Consider the following 23,218-nt stretch of genomic DNA (forward strand, 5'->3'; position numbering starts at 1 on the left):
ATGGGCATTATATGTAGTTTTATGAAACGAGTGGTTGTGGGTTCAAATCCTGGTTGGGACAAGTTACCTGGTTAAGTTTCTTCCCGTTTTTTTCTCAATCCATTAAGAGCAAATGCTGGGTAACCTTCGGCACTGGACCCTGGACTCATTTCACTGGCATTATCATTCACCTTTATATCATTCAGATAACCATAAAGAATCGTAAAACAACCAAAAAAAAAAATGATGTGTTTAAAATTGAAAAAATTTATAAATATATGCTATTAAAATGTTATCATAAAATTCGAAATAAATATATGTTACAGACACATGATCATTATACGAGACAAAATAATAATTTTATAATGATTTAATTAAATGTTTCACATCTCAACAAAACTCCATCATCTTATCACAAGTGTAGTGTTGACCACCCTCCTATGACGCACTCTAGGCAACAACTGTGCTGGTGAATTGGTCTTCACAATTATCTTCATATGCATGAATAAGTACCCGTCATCAGTTAAAAAAAATACTTATTTCTATTGTTCTAGTCGATTGACATATGCATGGATTTTCAGTTTCTCTAGGACTACTGAACATAATAACATCATTAGATTTTGCAGATGACACCATAATTAACTTCTACAGTGAAATGCCGCTATTACGAACGCCGCAATTACGAATTTTTCAGAATAACAGAATAATTTTTTAGTATTTTTTATTTATTTATTTATTTTAAATTTACAAGTTAAAAATGTTCAATTTAAAGAACGCATATGTAACGTAATAATAATTCATGCCACTACAAAAAAAATGTTATTTTAACGAAATTAGGCCTAATAAGCAGTTAAAAATTACTTAAAATAAATTCGAAAGAAAAAAAAAATAAATTCGAAAGAAAATAAAATAAACGAGTTATCGCTAGGATTAGTCATCCTTGGTTTCAGTGAGTTTTCTGAATGCACTTCCGTAGACGCAATTGTTGTGGTTTGAATTTATATTTAAATGAAACGGTTTAATAAAATCGAAGAAGTAGACAGAGGAGAGAAGAAAAGCGAATTCGCAAGAAAATATGGCATAAGTGCATCGACATTTTCAACGTTGCTCAAAGATAGTAAAAAGTGAGAAAAGTATTTAATCAGACGCCATTATCAATCTCAAAGGTATTATTTCGAATGATCGATTCAGAACCCAATCTCGTAGATTGTAATACGAGTATTTCGAGAAATCGATCGACAAGATGGCTGGAAATCGTTGTTTACGATAATCTCGAAGCACCGAGCTAGACATAAACTCGTTGTTCGTAAGCAATGCCGTAAATGTAAGAAACCTGACCTGACAGGGCCCTGATGAATGAAAAATATTGTAAAATATGCAAGAATAATAATTATTCAATTGTCGAATATCCATAATTATCATTATTGTACCAATTCTTATCGAAGTTGCAATATAATATGGATATACAGTATAACCTAACCCAGGTACAGTATCTGTTATTCCATAATATGGGACACAGTTTGTAGGCAAATTTAATCAATTTTCGGTTTAACGAAATTACACTAGGCCTATAACGAAAATAATTGGATAGAGTTACGCAATAATAGACCAACCGACAATTTGAAAAATGAGATAGGCCTATTTGCACAAATCTGTTGATGGCAGCCTAATTTAACTCGGAAAAAATCAAAAATGCGATATCTTAATTTTTATGATATTTATAAGCAAAAATTCTATTATTGCATAAAATTAATTAATTTATTTATTTTGTTTTGAAATATTAATTCAACTGCTGATCTCTTTTCGCACTTTGTGTTAGTTGTGCTTTGTCCAATGAGGCAGTCCCTGTAGCTGAGAAAGCTGAAAGCGTTTCTTTCTCTATATCTTAACATTATACTATGTGATTTCATTATACCTGTTATCTTATTTCAGTTTCTAGTTTATTTCTATATTCATCCTGTAATACTTACAAATGGCTTTTAAGGAACCTGGAGGTTCATTGCTGCCCTCACATAAGCCCGGCATCGGTTCCTATCCTGTGCAAGATTAATCCACTCTCTATCATCATATCGCACCGGTAGCTGCGAATATATTGAATAAGCAGTCGTGGACAGCCGATAAGGGGTGGTCCTCCAGTTTGGGGGTTGGGCAAAGGCCTTACAACCCATTACTGTAAAAAAACAACTTGTTAGGAATCCATACAATAAGCCTCTGAATGGGACTGATTCTCTGGCACGACCATTCATCCTGTAATACGAATAAATAATATTTCTGAACTATGATCAAACATGAGCACTGCACATTCAGTACCATACTCATATTTGTTAAACATTATTATATTCTCTTTTTTTTTTATATATATATGAAGGTATGAGAATGATATAGTCCTAAGCCACAAAGATAAAATTTCACAGGAGAGTGTGTTAAAGGTTTAGAGTCCAATGCTATTAGGTGTGGTATCATAAATTCTTCGGCCTATATTTACGTAATTTCTTGAGTAATTTTTAATAATATTTTAATAGTAGCTTCACTGTGTGTAAGAAATGAACTCGCACAAGAAAACCGTTTTCGTTAAAAGTGTGGCTTTGGACTATCTCATGCCCACCCCTTCATATGTATTATAATATTCAATATGTGTTTATTTGTATTAATTGTATAATTTAACAAAATTACTATGTATGGTAATTGAATTGTCTCTTCTATTGTTTATAATGTCTAAACACATCCCCACAGGCATTTACTGTGATAGGTAGGTACCTGAATGACGATGGTCAGAGGGGAAAAGAGACGAAACGAGAAGTTCACGTATTTCATGAGAGTTTTGGTTCAAGTTATCATATAACATTAGAGCAGTTGAGAAGAATCTATAATTTAATGTCATGTATGGTACTGACTCCGTTATGCTGATAAAGTATATGAACTTCTAAAGTTTTGATGAACAATAAATCTCAGAGGACATATGAGGAGCATCGTTTCAAAACGTGGTGGACGAAATTAAATTTGTTACTTTCTCTTTATTTATCTTTCATGCTGTGAAGTCTGATGGTTCCAAGTCGTCATATTTGTAAACTGTGAAACCAGTACTTAAAAATGGTTTTGTGTACTGTTTTGAAAACTTCTCCGGTTTACGAGTAATCCAGTTTTTCGTCGTTCGTGTAAAAAAATTTTAAGTTGCACATAATACGTTTTGAAACAATGCTCCTCACATTCTGTAAATAATTCCGAAAAGTTGTAAAAATTAAATTTCCACATTTGATTATACAACTGGAAACTTGATTGGGCCTACACTCCACTATTACCATGGAATTTTGATATTTAAAAGAATATGCAGTTGTCAGCAGAACCAAAAAAAAATGCTGCAGGTTTCCCAGGACACGTCGGTCACTTCTCTTTGTCTACCTCAAATGTGGCCATACACCTTTCGGTCATTGTCACATCATTCACAACTTAAAGTTCACACAGAGTATGTCCAGTGTCAACAAGGATATTTGAATATAATGTCCATAGGCATGTAAGTTAGGTAACAGACATTTCGGTCACTGTGTATTTTGGTAACAGACATTTCGGTCACCGTGTATTTTGGGCAACAGACATTTTCTGTCACTGTATAGCATGAACTCAGTTTCTTGTCATCCAATATTACTAAACTATAAATGTCTCGATTATTGTGAGAATGAACTGTGTAATTATTTAGATTACTATGGAAATTAACTTTCCAAATGTGCTTTCATATAAATTTATTGCATTCTTCATTCAAACTACAGAAATCGTAATCTCTTAGTCCACAGTTCTTATATGTATCACTTTCAGACTGACTGAAAAAATGGTAACAGGAAATAGGTACTGGAAATGTGAGAAGCGTGATTATCTGCAATGCGAGGTGTGTAACGAATGCTGATGTTGAAAATGATGTAAATATAATTAAAGAAGGATGGAATGTACACATGAGACTGCAAGGGAAGAGGTTGGAGTGAGAACAGATACCAATCGAATCAAACGAAGAACAAGTGAACATCAGAACGAACTACCATTTGCTATTCTCATCCAGAAAACTCGGAATGTTGAAGATGAGGAAACAATTTCAACCCTACCAGAAGGAAATGCTCTTCTGTGATCTGTTAACCAGGCTCAAAATGCAAACAGGCCTCTATTGCCTGCATCAATCTAGCAGAGTGAAGTGACACCGCCATATAATACCACACTTACTGGAGAAACTTTTTTGCAATTTGATAGTGAAATGAATTATCCTAGTTGCCATATAATACAGTCCACACCTGTGGAGTAACGGTCAGCGCGTCTGGCCGCGAAACCATGTGGCCTGGGTTCGATTCCCGGTTGGGGCAAGTTACCTGGTTGAGGTTTTTTCCAGGGTTTTCCCTCAACCCAATATGAGCGAATGCTGGGTAACTTTCGGTGCTGGACCTTGGACTCATTTCACCAGCATTATCAACTTCATCTTATTTAGACGCTAAATAACCTTAGCAGTTGATAAAGCATCGTAAAATAACCTACTAAAATAATAAAAAAAAAAAAACAATACACGTCAGGCATTGGAGCAACTAGTCAGATCTCGGATATTGTACTATGATGGAACTTTTAAAACTGTAAGAAACATTATGAAGTTCTTGCGAAAAATTCCACCTTGTATTGATAAGAAAAATTACTAACTCATTGCAACAAATTCCAACTTGTATTAATGTCACTTGTAACAAAGAAATCCTGATAGTGTGGACTAAATAAATTGTGACCAAAAAAATGCAATTACCAAAAATAGTGTAAACGAAACCTATAGTGGACTAAGTTGCAGTGACCAAAAGTGGCGTGAACAAAAAATAAAATGAACATAAATGTTAGTGGACCTCATATTGGGTGACCAAAAAAATTAATTACCTCAATGTTTGTTACCTAGTTGTCTGGGAATTTCTGCAGATACCATAACTTTGTGCAATCCAGTTTTCATTGAGAACCTTAAGATTCTCGTTCATTTATTATAAACATGCACGAATGCTGTAGGTATTTCATGTGTTGAAAAATGTGTATTACAGGTGACAATTGAGAGAGGAAAGACGCTGGGCATCAAAACGTTGGCCATGGCAGAAGACTTGACAGCAAACGGAGAGAGGGAGGTGTTCTTCGAAATGAATGGACAGCTACGATCCGTCTTCATCAAGGACAAAGAGGCTGTTAAGGTAAATCCAAGACTGATTTCCAATTTAATATTGAGCTCATTTTCACTTCTTAAATGCAACTACATACAATGCTAAATACAAAATGAATAGTTGAGTTATTACCAAATCAATTGCACTATTAATTGTGCTCAAAGACACTAATCCACTAATTTAATAGTACTACAAAGTCTTAATTCATAGTCACAGTCTAGTTGAAATGTATACAGAAAGGTTTTACAATATATTAGTACAACATTAGAGGTTATTATCGATACTTAATACAAGACAGAAACATTCATGCAGTGTTGTTGAATGTTATAAATTCACCTACAGAATAGAAGGTGTGAGAAATTAGGTACTTCTTTAATTTGACCCTAAATAATCTTATGTTTTGAGTTTGATTTTTTGTATCCATAGGGAGGGTATTGAAAATTTTCACTACCATATAACACACTTCTTTTTGATAGCACGATAGATTTTCCGATGGAGTATGAAAGTTATTTTTTTGACGAGTATTTATGCTATGAACTGTTGAATTGGTTACAAAGTTTTGACGATTGCATACGAGGAAGTTTATTAATTAAAAAAATATAGGCCTACTGACAAGCCATGAACATTATTTGTAGCTTTTTGAAAATGGTTAGGGTGACCACATGTCCAGACATGTCCTCCTTTTTAGGCCTCTGTCTGGGGTCCGGGCGGATTTTTAAAAAATCAAGAAATATCCTCCTTTTTCTAACTTGTATACTGTTATTGCAAGTTATCTTGAACCTTACATTCCCTAAGTCTGTCTTTCGAACTGTTCGGTACGGCATGTACTCATCAACGTAACGACACGGCAAGAATGCCCCTCCCTTGGGTAGCATGACTCTTTTCAGAAAACGTTGGTTCTTTTACTTTATGGCTCTCTACTGTAAAAGAACTTGGTTCAATACAGACATCATCTTCTCACGATACTCCAGTTTTGAGAGGAGAACATAGTTTCGTAGCAAGTTTTAATTAACCTGTAATGAGAAAGTATTTAAATATAATCGTGTGTACACTCCTCTCTCATCAGGGCTGGGGACCAACAATGGCGGAGTTACTACAGCTACTTCTATACATTATATAGGCCTGCATGACTTACACCTTCAGCTAATATGTACATATTCTTATAACAATATTTTACAGGCTTATTATTTGAATTTACATTAATTTACAAATATACACAATCCATATCCCTATCATTGCTGCCATCATCGCTTGGTCCAAAATTAATTATTTCGGCAATGGCATCATCCATTCTAAATTATCTTCTTAATCATAGGTACTACTTTCTGAACACGATAGAATTCTTCGATTGTACCCCAAATAACATGTTGATCGAAGTCGTCCACTTCAACTTTACACAAGTCCTAATTCTGGAATGAAATAATATGTTTAGTAGAACTATAAGAAAATAATAACTTACAACAGTAATTCATTATGTCGCTCACAATACACACACTATTGTACATAACTATTATAGCAATAATTTCTAAACATTACATACCTATTCTTTCCTGGAGTAGTGTGAGGTTAATTCGGTTGTAATTCAATATTATTTTTAATTCTCTTCACGGAACTAATACTTTTGCCAGAGTATTTAGCCGCTCTCTCATATTCCTTAGCAAGAGGTTCCAGCAAATATTTGTTTAATTTTTCCTCCTCGCAACACTTAATTATATTTGCGATAATTTCTCTTTCTCCGCTGTGGATAACAGCGTTACTTTTTCTCCGCGGTGGTGTGATTTCACCATAATTACTACCCTGTGGTTGCTGCTCCATGGTAACACTACTGGTACGCAGTGAAGGAAATAGTTCTATGTTTCTTGACAAGAGATTATGATGCGGAGCATGCGCAAACAACTCAGTTGACTCCACCCGCGTTACGCGCTTCCTTCCCTCTGCCCCTCTGTCCGCGCTCAGGAAGTTCAAGATGACTTGCAATAACAGTACCTGATATTTTGAAATTATATGATTTTACACCTTTTTCAAGTAATTTGCCTGTAGGTTGCAGCAGTATCGATGAAATATAGTCTTTGCCAATGATTATAACTTTCTTGGCTGCAGGATGAGGGACTAAAAAAAGAGGAATATCCTGCAGTCCTGCAAAATCAGGATATCTGATCAGTCTGATCACCCTAAATATAACGACAATCTTGTATGTATGTATTTATTTACACTGCAAGTGGGCATGCACCCTGGTGGCAGTGGTATACACAATATAAACAATACACAATAAAGAAATGATAAGCAATATACAATAAATTTACAATACACAATACAATTACACAATACACAATAGGCCTACAATTTTATACACACTACAATAAGAATACACAATATAATTTAACACAATAATAATAAAACATAAATAAAATACCTAATTTTACATTACAACCTACATTATTATGTATACGCCCTACATAATTTCAATTGTCTTTCACTTTATTCTCATCTCACTCACTGTAGTGGCACTATGACGCATTTCACTGACACTTTAGCACACATTTCACTGACACTATAGAACACATTTCATTGACGCTATAAAGTATCACTGATCGGAACTATTCACTGCACTGTAAAACCATAACTTCACTGACTCATCTCGCTTCACTGATACAACAGTTCAAATAAGTCAAATAATTACACCCTTATGCATACTGTACTTATAAACAGAACTACATTTAAACTAAACATTTCTAGTCTAAGACCCTCTTACACGCTATTTTTAAATAATTTACAATTCAAACCAAGGAAGTAACTCGTCAGGCTAAATAAATACATGTCACCTTAAAAAATTAAATGTTAAATGTCGCCTTAATTTTAATTTGCACTTTATACACAACTTTTTAAATTATTCTTGAATCTATTTAAGGAATGACAGCCCTCAAAGACCGCTGCAGGTAGGTCATTCCAATCATTTATAGTTCTATTTAAAAATGAGAATTTACCTACATCTGTTTTCTGTTTCCTACATTTGATTTTAAAATCATGATCGTTCCTACCATAGTACGTTGGCTTTTCTAACCGAGCCGTTATGTCTACCCATGCTTTCTGACCTAGATGTGCTCTATACAATGATTTATTCTAGTTTTCCTATGTCTGTTTTCCAAAGTTTCCCATTTAAGTTCTTTTATCGTATCGTTTCCATCTTCTCTTTTGCCTTTAACAAATTTAGCTGCCCTATACTGGATTCTTTCTAAGGAATTTATCTGATATATTCTATAGGGATGCAATGAGGTGTCAGAGAATAAGAGAGGAAAGTTTACGGAAACCCTCTGGACCTTGAGAATCGTGTATTATCAGCACTTCTTTTGTCATGCAACAGGAGCTTCACATCCATCCAAAGGCGGACAAGAGTGTAAAAGGACAGGTCGGAGCCCCAATGCCGGGTTCTGTGATCGACATTCGTGTGGCTGTGGGCGACAAAGTGGAAAAAGGTGCGGCATTGGTGGTACTGTCAGCGATGAAGATGGAGATGGTGGTGCAGGCACCAGTTGCGGGTGTAGTCAAGTCCCTGGACATCAAGCCCAACATGAAACTCGAAGGCGACGATCTGCTCATGACCATAGAGTAAAGATGCGCATCTTTGCTAAAACAAGTACAAGCTTTCATTCACCAAGTGCGCCAGGGCCAAGGACTCCAGCTTCAATATTCATGAACGTCGCCAGCAGCGTTCACAGCATCTGGTAAAGAATCCCAGTAGTTCATCTATCACACATCAGTGCAACCAAGGTAAACCCTGCCTACAGTTTCTGAATAGAAAGGTAGGTGGTTATATTGTAAATGGAAAATCTTGAACATTAACAGTGTAGCCTAATATCTAAGTTGCATTCTACACAAATAAGAATGACCAGGTTGAATGAATATTGATATGTTTCGCAATGTCCCTTATTCTTTCAAACACTGCTTTACTGAAACTTTTGTGTGTTTGGGAACAACTGGATTCACTTTTCTGATTAAAACACCTTAACAAGTACAAAAAGTTCGTTGCATTTGAGATTTATTCTGACGTTTACTTAAAGACTACAGTGAAATACCAGTGTAACGAACTCGAGTGGATACTATAATTATTTTCGTTATAGTGAAGTTTCGTTAAACCGAAAATTGATTAAATTTGTCTAAAAATTTTGTCCCATATTACGGAATAACAGATACTGTACCTGAGTTAGGTTATATTGTATATCCATATTATATTGCAACTTCAATAATAATCGGTACCATAATGATAATGATGCATAACTTATTCTACAGTTATTGATTCTTACATATTTTACAATAGGCTTTTCTTCGCTTTTGTTCTTTCCTCTGTCTACTTCTTCATTGATATTTCTTTCCTCGTCTAGTGAAAACTGCTTTCTTGTCTTTTTTTCTGCTCAACAACATTTAGGAACGAAGTGGCTTCGAAAGTTTCATTTTATTAAACCGTTTCATTTAAATATAAATTCAGACCACAACAATCATGTCTATGGAAGTGCACCAATGGTGTTTATTTTATTTTCTTTCGAATTTAACTGCTTATTAGGCCTAATTTCATTAAAATAACACTTTTTATAGTGGGATGAATTATTATTAAATTAAACTGAATAGTTTGTTACTTATGTGTTCTTTAAACTGAAATTTTTAACATGTAAATAAATAGTAAAATGGCTAGGACTAAAAACTTATTTGGTTATTCTGAAAAATTTGTATTTGCAGCATTCATAATAACAGCATTTCACTGTATCTGTAGTTTGAAAATTTCTTTTTTCTGAGAGCTTAACTTGTGTCATAAAATAGGAATATGTTATTGTTGTTTTCTAATGCCAGGCATTTGACAATAAAGTCTTTTGACCTCTTGCACTCCAATATTTTTCAAAGATATTGCCATGACCAGCCACTGAAGCACAGATTTTGAGGTGTTCCGAATCCATTTCTTGGTTTGAATTTCACAATGGGCAGTTAGGGGACTGATATATTCCAATTCTATGCAGGTGTTTGGCCAAACAGTCATGGCCTGTTGCCAATCTAAATGCAGCTACAGACGATTTGCGTGGTAAATCGGGAATTAACTGTGGATTATGATGCAGAGAGTTCCATTTTTTCCCTTGAGATTGTGTTATCAAATTTTGTTTGTTGAAGTCTTAAGTATGTAGATTTATTAAGTATGTAGATTTATTAATTCTTTTCACAGAGTAATATGTAGATTTAGTAACAGGTCTATAAGTAGCAGTGCTGCCCTTCTTTGCTAAAGCATCCGCATTCTCGTTTCTCAGGATTCCACAATGGGATGGTATCCATTGGAATACAATTATTTTATTGAGGAATAGGAATATAATAATAACAAAACTTGATAAAAACATCTGGAACAATGACAGGCTTTGTATTCCAGTATAGAGAAGAATAATTTTCTTTCATAATGTTTTCCGTAACAGCAGGGGCGAATGCTAGTCACGAAAGTTAGGCTTCCTCTTTTATTCATAAGGGAAGATGGGAGGATATAATAATTCATAATTAATAAAAATAATCAGACCCACATAAATAATTTATTTTATAATTATGAAATCATTATGAGTCCTGGATCATATTCGCTTATCAGATGTAGAAGTTCGATATAATATAACAAACATGGCCAACAAAACAGTTTACTTAGTTTTTTCGACCCTGCCAACCAATGCACATTGTTGTATTGAGCTGCACAGAACGAGCGCACATATTCTCTATAATGTCTGTCTTCTCTTGAATAGTCCTTCGGGAAAATGGATTTAATAATAAGGTTTCAATAACGCACAATTCCGAACTTATTGCAATACTCAAATTAATGCTTAAGAATTAACAATACATGCAGCAGCTGACACATGCATTCCGCTCATACAATTACATTGCACTCGCAAATCACAGCACATTCCCGCTGTCAATACTAGTTTGTGTAACGTTAAATAGTCGTTGGTGTAGCTCTCGGACCAGAGCTTCAAACAACATATAACAGAAGCATGTGCGCCTAGGACGGACCAAGGAGGAAGGCACTTGCGCACGCATCATATTCTCGCTATTTCTACGTCTTTCCTGTAGCTCCGAGAAACGAGCAAGCGTTGCGATACTTGCGGTGTGCAACCTGCGGATGGTATTACGCCTATACAATGTTCCAAAAATCAAAATAAATTTTAATGTACGTAATCCCATTTTGAGAAATACAGATTCTACGAAAATATTGGGCTTGCGCAGCAAGCATAGCATGCCCTGAGAAATCGCCCCTGCGTAACAGTACTTTTTCTCATAAATCAAGGATGATGAACATATTGTAACATAATAGCAGATGTCTTAGAATTTAATTTCGAGCATTGCTCAGAAGTCCTAATTGAGAAGCATTCCATTTTGAACGGGAAGGAAACAAATGTATTATTTTACTGTCTGTTTTTTATATAACTTGACGTGCCTATCATATGTGTGATTGGCTTGAAATAGTTGAGAAATTATTGTTACGGTAGAGACTGGCTTTTTCAATATTAGGCATGAAAGTTCTTGATCCAAGTACCGACATTGAATTATGTTGCATAATTTTTAATTATGGTATACAAAGTAGGCTAATTCAGAATTATAGTACAGTATCTTAAGACACTGGTGAAACAATTACGATGTTGTTGCCATTCTGTTCGTCCAGTACACATTTTTGTGCATTTCTATCGTTTATGATAGGAATTTGTCTCAAGTAATACCAATAAAACTTGAGTCTTGAATTTCACTTATTTACTTCTATACATTTTTCAACACAGAAGAGTCATAAATTGGTAAAGACATGAATTGAGGACCTAACATTCCAAAAAAAAAAAAAAAAAACTTTCTATGATGAAAAACACACTGCGAAATGCATGTTGAGATACCTTCAACACCGTCTGTTGGCGCACAAATGAATCACAGGTTGTGCTACGACAAAGACAATTTAGTATGATATTCTCATATGGATGTTCCTCCATTAGATTGAATAAAATGAAATTTGAAGAAATTGGCACTTAGCACACTTAGAATGTTAGGTCTTCAATTAGGTATTTTCATCATGCCTCCTTTAGCATTGCTTCTGGGATTGTACTAAAATTTTAAGTTGTACTTTATAACTGAACATATGGTGGCCTTTTCTTGTAGGCTGCACGTTAGTTTACTTTCTTGACATTGCGGTCTGATTATGTGGAAATGGTAATCATCATGCTATCAGTTTTCTCGCACTTGATGAATGAAACTTGCGTCATATCTTATTTATTGCAAATACTAAACAATGTTCGAATTTTTTTTTTTTTTCAAGAGACTGAATTGCTATAATGGCAGATCTCCCTGTAATTTATTGAATTGATGAACAGAAAGTTGTGGAGGAAGCATTATTGCAACTGAACATAGCATAGACATAACATTGCGGAATGTAGTTATGTAACAAAATAGAATCGAATGAAATGAAAATACGTGAGTACGTGAGTGTCTCAGGTAGAATAAGGAGGGAAGGAGGTTTTAGTATTTGGAAAGAATGCTTTTATTCAATGTTGTGTATAACAGACATTCAAAATTAAATTATTTTTTTAGTATAAAGAGTCACAGATTGTTTGATGCTTTTCAAGTAAAAAAATTATATAGTGCGTTCGTAGCTCGGCCGGACCGTTCCACGGCTACATCGCTACTCTGGCGGCAGGCGCCAATCTTCACCCAGTCCAAGGCCGCCGCAGAACGGTCCGGCCGAGCTACGAACGCACTGTATATATAATTATATCACAGATTATTATAGTTGCATTAAAAATAATGTGATGCTTTTCAAATAAAATTATATATATAATTAGAAGCAATTATGTAAAAGTAAATGTTAGTTTTAGACTTCACATCATGTTATGAAGTTACAGAGAGTAGTGATGCAATGTCCTTTCCTCCTGACGAAAGTGCCCATGCAAGAAGGTTGCTATACTGCATGAAATTGCTTGGGATGTGCAGTTGAAGGTTATATTATTAATGAATGAATTCAGTTTATTGTGTGAATGCCAGGATGAGATGAATGAAATTCTCATGTTCATATTGCATGAGAAACAGACGATTCTTTTTGTGATAGTGTGGACTACATTTCAATTTTTTTATATCGGTATTTATATATTTTACTTGTTAAATGTTTTCGAAACGCTAACATTAAAATGAAAAACAAAATTGTGGAGGATGAGAAGAGTTTTGAAACTTTAAAAGGTATAATTATTAAATAGCCTGGTAATATACATTGAATACATATTGTTGTTTAGCCAACTGTCTGAAGACAGGTAGGAACCTCATAAGTGACACAAATATGGCATCACTCATGAGGCAACTAAACCAAGAGATACTTGGGTAGTTGTTAATTCCTAAGTCGTTATAACTAAGTTCATTTAAAAATATGAAGATTTGGGCATAAATCATAGCAACTATTTTTTTTTTAAGTTAAGCAATGATATCACGAGATGTCATATGGCATCTATAGTATGTGATCGTATCACTACAGTGGAGTCCAAATGTCCTAATGTTTCGCGAGAGTCGATAACGTCCAAGCACGATATTGTCAAACCTACAGAGCAGGTGATGCATGCTCCACCGAACTTGTCTGGTGGAAGGGATGGGCGGCCGGTGTTGAAAACAGGATCTCTTCTCAATAACAAAATGGTGCAATACAATACAAATAATTTATTCATGCAATGATAAATAATGTATTAAGAAATCAATCTTTAAATTGATGTTTGCAGTTCCAGGGGAAAAGCCAATTTTGTGTTTTTGAAGTCATTTAAATTCGTCACTCTTTTAGGTATTTTAATATGTTTTCAAGGCAAGACGAACAATTTCTTAGTACCCTGTGATTCTGTTTTTTGCACTTCTCTGCATACACGTGACATGGTTGATACATTTATTGAATGCGTCTCGGCAGTTAGTTGTTGACAGTTAGAAAAGTTAAGATTTTTACGATTTTCTTTGGACGAATATTTTCTGAAGAAATTGTAGATGTTAAGTATAATTTTCCGACTTTGCTAGTATATACACTGGATCTATTACTTTCACTAGTACTGACCTTGCTGAATGGCATAATTGAATTTCATACTACTAATAAACAAATAAAGTAATAAATTGATAACACAAAGAAAATACAAATAATTTATTCATGCAATGATAAATAATGTATTAAGAAATCTTACCTGGAAATTGATGTTTGCAATTCCAGGGGAAAAGCCAATTTTGTGTTTTTGAAGTCATTTAAATTCGTCACTCTTTTAGGTATTTTAATATGTTTTCTAGGCGAGACGAACAATTTCTTAGCACACTGTGATTCTGTTTTTTGCACTTCTCTGCATATATGTGACATGGTTGATACAGTTATTGAACATGCCTTGGCAGTTAGAAAAGTTCAGATTTTTACGGTTTTCTTTGGACGAATATTTTCTGCAGAAATTGTAGACATTAAGTATAATTTTCCGAACTTTGCTATTACATCCACTGGATTTATTACTTTCACTAGTACTGACCTTGCTGAATGGCATGATTGAATTTCATAAGAATTGAATTTGATAAGAACACACAGAAAGTGTTTATTACAAACGAATTATTGATTTCACTGACAGACACAAAGTACGTCGAATACACACAACGCTAACTGAAATCAAGCTGGCATTTTCGGCTCTCGCTTCATAATTATTTTTATCTAATATTTATGTCACTGAATGGTTACTGTTTATAGTCTTGGTGCTTCAAAAGGCTTTCTTATCCACACGCAGCTATGTAAACATCACTCATGGAAGACTATAAAAATCATGAATCAGCTGGATCCGATTAAGACGCATAAAATGCGAATTACTTAGTGTAGAAATGAGATTCTTTTCTCTATACATTCAGAAAAATAATATCTTTCAACCTAATCACATGTAGACACCCTGTCACGATGAACTTGTCCGAGCTCTTGTATTATTTTTACAAGCGGCATCAATGAATATCTGTAAGCAGCAACGCGGTGCTGTTGGTACTGGCTATTGGTGTACAAGTAAACACGCCTCAAACGTCAGGAGATTTGGACTGCACTGTAGATGGCAGTGTGATGTATGTTGGAACACAGAGATCAATGCTATGCATAATGCGTAATGCAGTTGTGAGTCGACCGTCATGCAGAATGGAATGAGACTCGATGGGTTTTTAGGGTAGATGTATATACTGTAATATTATTTCAACTACCATATTAAACTCGAGTAGAATGATGCTGTATGAATGTTTGATCCCTACCCTACCTATCCTACTGCCCTTTTCAAGAAGCATCCTGCTGTTTCGTTTGTGGATGTTTGATCCCTACCATCTCCTACCCCACCAGTTCACATACCCTGCCCTTTCATTTGCATCTTTCAGATTTTTCTAACCGCATCCGCATTCTCACAAAAACAAATAATTGCCATGACTTATACCCCAGTCCTATTATGTCAAAAATAGCACACTTCTGTAATGTTTTATGTACCAGTAAAGGTACTGTAAAGTCTGAACATTAGAAGATCCACTTAAGAAAGATAGAAGACAGAAGTGATACATAATGTTTTAATTAAAGCATAGCGTCAATTTTATTAGTAAATATAAAAGTAAATACCGCAATAAATTAAAAAAAATTAACAGCAACATTACTGAAGCTTCCCCTAAATTTTTTAAATCATTTTACCACGATATAAAGGTATCGGTAGCTAAGCATATATGCATAATCACTGACTTTCATTGATACAGGCTCATTTCTATACCAAAGAATTACCACTAAATAAGTAGAGCGAAATCCGTCTTAGTTAAATGTCTATGTTCTGATTGCTGTTGCTGACTTTTGCTTGGATATCTTTCTGCAACATTTCCCATTAGATTTATAGAGAATTGATACTAACACAAAACTGCCAAAATTTCTTCCTTGTAAAGAAAAAATAATTCTTTATATGCTGGCACATAGTTTTGAATGTTTTGAATTTTTTTTTGTTTTGCATAGCACAATCATAATGTATACTGCTCAGTTTAGTTTGTTTTAAAACTGTAAATACAACCTAATTTGGCACAAAATATCCTGTTCCACATGCAACAGTATCGACACTTTTAAATTATTCCTGGGGTAGCTCAGTCGGTAGAGCATTCATGCCCTAAGCGAAGGGTCCTGGAATCGATACCTGGCCCAAAACAATTTTTCCCTTGAAATTATTCAAGCCTGCTTCACAGGGAGCTTCTACCTGAAAGCCAGATTTGCATAATTAAATTATTACTTTCATGCAACTAATGGCTGAAAGAGCAGTCTATTTCCTTGACAACGCAGTACTTAATGCATACCAATGTTTAAAACTTGTACCTTGTCTAATTACTGTTACCACATTGACTCATCGAAACAAAGTTTGATTGAAAACAAAATTTAGCTCATTTATAAAAAAAAATATTCATATAACTTCATCTTTACTGATAACTGATAAGCCATATATATTCCTGATCATGTCTGAAAAAATGTTTGGCATGGAAATTGTAGAAATAATATCGTAGATCTTTGTTTTCTGCTTTCTCCTTTTCCCTTCTCTTCTTCCTATGGAAATACATAAAATATTCTGACATAATCAGATGTCATATTAGGTTGCTTGTACTTCTATTGGCATAATTTCAATAATTCTTTATAAACATGTTGGTGTGAGGTAGTTGAAAGACTGTTTGAGATTTAAGACCTTTGCATTTATGGAAAATGTTCTTAAGTTTCTACAGGGTGAACCATAATTCTCGCATATGCAAGCTACCACGCAATTTACCATTGCAAATTATATCCAAACTATTCTTTGCGAAAATTGTGCCCGAGTCCTAATTTCCGTGAAAAATTTAGTTCAAATAAAATTACACAATTTGGCAACACTGGATAAACGGCAGCATGAAGTCAACCCATCATTACTTACCCGCTTCATTTACGTGTTCTGACAGTCTAGGGCAGCGTTTCTCAAACTTGTTTGAAGTGGGGTCCACTTTTTAAAGTCAGAACAGTTCTGCAGACCATCTTACTCTTGTTCCCTTCGAAAGCAAATTTATCATTTTCGTAGAATATTTTAATACCAGTATACCTATATTTTAAAATTGAATTAAGAATCGGTACGTTGGTCCTCTGTTATCAATTCGGGTGGTCCCTGGCTGGGTTACAGGCGCGGCGCCAGATGTGCAGGGAAAAGGTGTCGAGAAACACCACGTATATAGTGATTTAAATCCCTCTTTTGTTGCTGAGAATAGAGTGGGAAGTCGATAGACGGGTAGGGTAATAAATTTCATTAAATGTCTGTACTGGGAGAAAAAGTGAAATTCGATTGCCATGTGTCATTTCCAAACTCTGAGATTTTAAGCTACAGTGTGATACGCAATTCGTTCGAATTTGATTTTTTCTTCTGTATTTTTTGAAGGACCACAAGGGCAGACCTCGAGGACCACAGGTGGTCCGCGGACCATAGTTTGAGAAACGCTGATCTAGGGGTAAAGTGAAGGAGTGTAGAACTACAACATGAGGTTCAGTGGTTCGAGTCCGCTAACAAGTTGTTTTTTTATATATACTTAATTTAAATAATAAACCCCTTCAGAACCCGTTGGATCTTGTTGCACGGCTGTCAACAGGGATATGTTGCATAACGTACAGCAAGACATTATTAGGCGCGCAGACTTTTGTCGTCGTATGGAGTGTAATGCTTTTGAGCACAGGTTGTAAATAAATTAAATACAGTATAATAAGTGTAAAAATGTATTTTTGACTACTAAAGAAAAACCTAAAATTTAAAGATGCATAATGGAAAGCTACATCATTTAATGCGTTAATGAAAATACTGTGTACTGTAATTCATTAACAGTAAAATGTTAATACTAAAAACAACTTTGTACATAAAAAATAAGCGAAGAGACGGGGATTCGAACATGTACAGTTACGTGCTTCGATATGAAGATGTGCGCATTACTACGAGGCTATGAAAGCAACGACTTAAATGCCTCACTGATGCTACCGTTCATCCAGTATTGCCAGATTGTATAATTTGAACTAAATTTTTCTCGGAAATTAGGGCTTGGGCGCAATTTTCGGAAAGAATAATTTAGACATAGTTTGCAATGGTAAATCGCATGGTGGCTTGCATATGCAAGAATTTTGGTTCATCTTGTATATTTGATCTATATATTGTACAACAGTTATTTGTTTAAAAAAAATATTTTAAAATTTGTAATTTATTTACAGAGATTTTGTAGATTCTCAGTACTTCGAAAACTGATTTATTTGTAAAATTAAATTCCTCCCCCCCCCCCACCAAATACAGTAGAACCTCTATTATCCGTGGTAATGAAGGGGGTGAACTGAACGGTTAATCGAAAAAATCGGATAATCCGTATAATAAAGTATTGCCGTAAATTAAGTAAATAATACTTGTACTTTCGTAATTCTCTCCGTGATCTTGTGTTTGACTTGCAAGGTAGTGCATCAGAAGTTGCCTCATTCAAGTTCGGTTGTCAACGACTGGTTTTTAAGGGGCAAGGAAAGTCCTTGTAATGGCTGTAGGCGGAAAGATAGGAATAGTAGAGGTCGCATGTTGTAGGTTTACATACTTTATACATTTCATCGTTGATTGTTTATTAAATCGCGCATAAATGTAACATTCCGTACCAATATCGTATTCTGATGCGAGATGTGTCACAGTTTCTCTTTCCCCAAACTACTTAATTATTTGCACTTTTTTCGATACTTAGTACAACACATTTTATTTTGACATTTTGGAGTACATTTTATACAGAAGTTGAGTAGACCACACTGTATAAGTGAAAAGGCATGTAATAACACACTCTAGAAAAAATACGTACTAATATAACCTTAATGGCGAAGTGTATCAACATCGGTTAAAAACGCAGTAATCGTAGATTATGAAATGACGGTTAAACAGTAACAGTGGTTAAAATGTAATTTGTGTGCACCATTCATAATCGCCGATTACTTAAACATGGCTAGCTGACACCTCAGTTAACCAGAGTAAAGTCTATGATGGTACACTGTTTCTACAAAATGACTAAAGGAAAGCATCCATACCGCTGCAAAGATAATAGTCAACATCTAAAAATGACTGCGCTCACTCCGTTCTACATCTAAATGAACGTGTCCTACATTTTCGCTTTGCATTTGTTTGCCTTTGGGCGCTGTTATACTTGCGAGTTGCATTTCCTTGCTGTTAGATTAAAATCGTACAAAATAGAAAATTGAATGCAAAAATGATTATATCCCATTGTGTGGTTGAAGTATCGCTAGACTTAATTACTAGAATTTAAATATATTATATAAACAGATGGGATATCTATAAAGGAAAAGGACGCAGAAGATAAATAGGAATGTGTATACGATCCAGGACCCCATTTACATGAGGGAACTGTTCATTATCCTATGATCCATCCATAACCTCTCTTTATTCAGCCAGTGACATAGAGAAAGAGATATTAGAGTATTGCCTCTTAAAATACAGAAAATAACAGTTACATAGAATCGTAATATAAGCAGCCGATCCATAGGAGAAATATGACTTTCTGTGTTATTTCAAGTGGTCCATTTGTAGATTTTGATAAACGAAATCCCTCCTGAAATTTTCTGTCACTTAATTCCTCCTAAGAATTCTCTCTTTCCACTATAGAAACTTCACGCTCACGCTCTATCAAGTAATTCAAGTACTGTATTATAATAATAATCGTCTTCGAAATAAACATCTGTGGCTCTGGCCGCCATTTTGCTTTATTTGCTCTACTAATCACTGGTTATCTCCTTTAACCGCTCGAATATGGCCGGTTAGAGATTACTGTGGTTAACCTCCTATTTAAGTCGTAACCGAGGTCGATCCACTGTAAAAATGCTTAACCAGAGGTTAGGTGACAATTTTAACCGGTGTTTACACTAACCGACGTTGATACACGTGGGCATTAGTAGTACTTCATATGTTTCTGTAGCAAAAAGAAAAAAAGAAGAAGCGAGGAACAGTCGGATAAGCCATCAATCGGTTAATAGAGTGACGGAAAATCGGGGTTCTACTGTATAAAATTCAAACAAAAAGTAGAATGGAATGATTTCGATTCGGTTTATAGTTAAATAACCGTTTAAGAACCTCACCAAACAAAGGATTTATATAATACAAATATATTGTATCTAAGTAATTATTTTACTAAAATGAAAATCTCAGTTTCTGATGTACTATAATTTACATCTTCTCTCTGTACTGTGTCTGGTTTGCGTTGGTGTGGGGCAATAAAAAACAATATGTTGGCACAAACAAACACATTAGCATTATCACCTGGAATATACTGAATCTGAATTTTGTTATTTTATAATCATTATCTGAAAGAATAATCATAAAATTGCTTCATACGAGTTAGTGCTAAAGAATTGAATGTATTTAATTTTATCCCAATTTAAAAATATTTCCTCTAACCTTCGTAAAAGTTGCAACATATGTAATTTTAAAGTGAAATGCGGATGGGCAGTAATACTAAAGGTAACATATTTCTTTGAGCTATAAAGCTGTATTGAAAGAATTTAAAGGTGGAAATGCTGATACACATACAGTTGTACGTCTTGAATTCTGGTGTTTCCTTGTTATATAAATGTACATATTTATTTCTTTAAAGATATTAGATTTCTGACATCACTATTTTGCTATATTGTTGTTTAAGGAATATTGTGAACTTGGATGATTAAATATAAAATCATTATGCATGAATTTTATAGTTTTTTGGATAAAAGATTTTGTTGTAGATGTAGAACTAGGGTGAGGCTGTGAACTTGATTGTTAATTGTTGAGTTAGTGTGTAGAATGGCTGTTTTACTGGTAAGATGGCAAAATGTCGAATCTCAATTATATGCTCAAGCAATTAAGATAGCTAGGATGGAAAGAAATATCGAGAGATTTTGATTGTAGAGAAAGGAATTATTTTGTGGCCACCAGTTTTATTTCTAATAGCGGCATTAATAAAGAACATTATTTATTCATAAGAATTTAAGTCTTTTTTTGGGGGGGTGTAAATTTCCTTTCAATTAATAATGAAGTCGAAACATAACGAAAGTTATTATTATTATTATTATTATTATTATTATTATTATTATTATTAGTGGTTTATTTTACGACGCTGTATCAACATCTCAGGTTATTTAGCATCTGAATGAAATGAAAGTGATAATGCTGGTGAAATGATCTGGGGTCCAGCACCGATAGTTACCCAGCATTTGCTCATATTGCGTTGAGGGAAAACCCCTGAAAAAACTTCAACTATGTAACTTGCCCTGGCCGGGATTCGAACCCGGGCCACCTGGTTTCGCAGTCAGATATGCTGTTACTCCACAGGTGTGGACTAACGAAATTTAACAGGATGAAATAAAAGTGGGGTAAAATGAAGATGTGCACCAGTACTGTATATAAAAAAGAAGAGGCTGACAAGCTTTTCCATAACATGCCGAGGAAGAAATGGAATTTTGTTAAGTTGTGGACGATGCATAAAATGAGTGCCAACGATTTTACATAATTTCGAAAATTATGTTAAATAGTGCTTCCTTTCTCTACTATTGAAATTTCATATTGTTACCTTACCAGATATGAGTAGTTCTGAAGTTACCAGATTTCAGTGATTACTTGTGCAAGCGAAGAGTTTCTGTAGTTAATGTTAAAGTTTTTCAATGTTCATTTATCTGGTGTTAAAATACAGTATCTTTTCTATAAAATTACTTATATTTTTTATAAGAAGACAATATCATTCCATTCCCTACAGTCCTTCATCTTATCTTTTAATGAAGTGATATCTGTACTATACTTGTTTTTTTGAAAGATGGGACATGACAGTTAAGCAGCCGAGCTTGGAACTACAGTGCTATGTTGCCAATATGGACTACCATGCTGCCAGCTGATGGAAGCTAGCAATTTACGTTAAAACATTCATTGACAATTGACGCGAAGGTAAGAAAACAATACAAAAATCGACAGAGAATCAAACACGAAATGTACCAATGCTAACATTGTGTGCACAATAAATGTCGCCAAGAGAGCTATTAAGCACTCGCCACGTGGGAACTGTAAGTTTGGCAACTCAACCATTGTTACCATAGCAATGGGCCTACCAGGCTATGTAACATTCAGTTGTTTTTCCGATCGCAACACTCCTGTCATGTCCCATCTTTCAAAAAAACAAGTACAACAATAAAACTATAACCTACATTTTTCAGGTAATTGGTGTTAACATGTACAGTAGAACTTGGTTATAACGACATCCAAGGGACCTTAAAAATTACGTTGTTATAAACGAGTGCCGTAGTAACCAAGATTCATATTATGAGTCTAGTAAGGTGGAAAATGGAAAATAACAAACTTAATTAGCCTTATTTTAGATTTATGTATTCACTTTTAAGCCTAACATGAACATAATAAAATACATATACAATTATACACTAGTGTCCAAAAGTTAAGCATAATTCAATATTTTGTTCCCAACCTATCAGAATGGCACCAAACTTGTACAAATGAATCACACAGGATCTGATATGTAACAGAGTAACACATATCAGCGAATTTTGTCTTATTGTGGCCTAGGGACACATTTTACACAATTACGGTACAAAATCTGACTATCACTTCCACAACAATGATGGTGCTGAGCGGTTAATATGGGGTGTGGTTACCCCTCATGGCTACACAGGCGTCGCAGCATCGTGGCATGCCCTCTATCAGGTGGTTCAAGAGCTCTGCAGGCAGCTGTTCCCATTCATGACGAAGAGCATTACGGAGGGCTCAAAGTGTCCTCGGTAGAGGCTGGCGGGTTGCAACTCGTCTTCCTAATGCATACCAGGCATGCTCTATAGGGTTCAGATCCGGGGACATCGCTGGCCAGTCCATGGGCTGGATATCTTCCCCCTCAAGATACTCGTCCTCCAGGTTGGCTCTATGCGGACGTGCATTGTCGTCCATAAAGATGAAGTGTGGACCAATTGCACCTCAGAAAAGTCGCACATGTTCCAATACCTCGTCTCTGTATCTCTGGGCATTCACAGTACCAGCTGCGAAGAT

At 34.9% G+C, this 23,218-nt stretch overlaps 1 protein-coding gene across 4 annotated transcripts in view; it reads left to right on the forward strand.

Moving 5' to 3' along the window:
• Positions 1-21,882, forward strand: part of LOC138708854 (pyruvate carboxylase, mitochondrial-like) — a 223,790-nt gene extending 201,908 nt beyond the window's left edge. For all 4 annotated transcript variants that reach the window (XM_069839105.1, XM_069839109.1, XM_069839107.1 and 1 more), the window contains 2 exons: positions 5,025-5,168; positions 8,500-21,882. In XM_069839105.1, the coding sequence (XP_069695206.1) occupies positions 5,025-5,168; positions 8,500-8,748 (393 nt within the window). In that variant the 3' untranslated portion in view covers positions 8,749-21,882. The remainder of the gene's footprint in view (positions 1-5,024; positions 5,169-8,499) is intronic.
• The last annotated feature ends 1,336 nt before the right edge of the window (positions 21,883-23,218 follow it).

The sequence above is a fragment of the Periplaneta americana genome, chromosome 11, assembly GCF_040183065.1.
Source record: "Periplaneta americana isolate PAMFEO1 chromosome 11, P.americana_PAMFEO1_priV1, whole genome shotgun sequence".
NCBI classification, from domain to species: Eukaryota; Metazoa; Arthropoda; class Insecta; order Blattodea; family Blattidae; genus Periplaneta; species Periplaneta americana.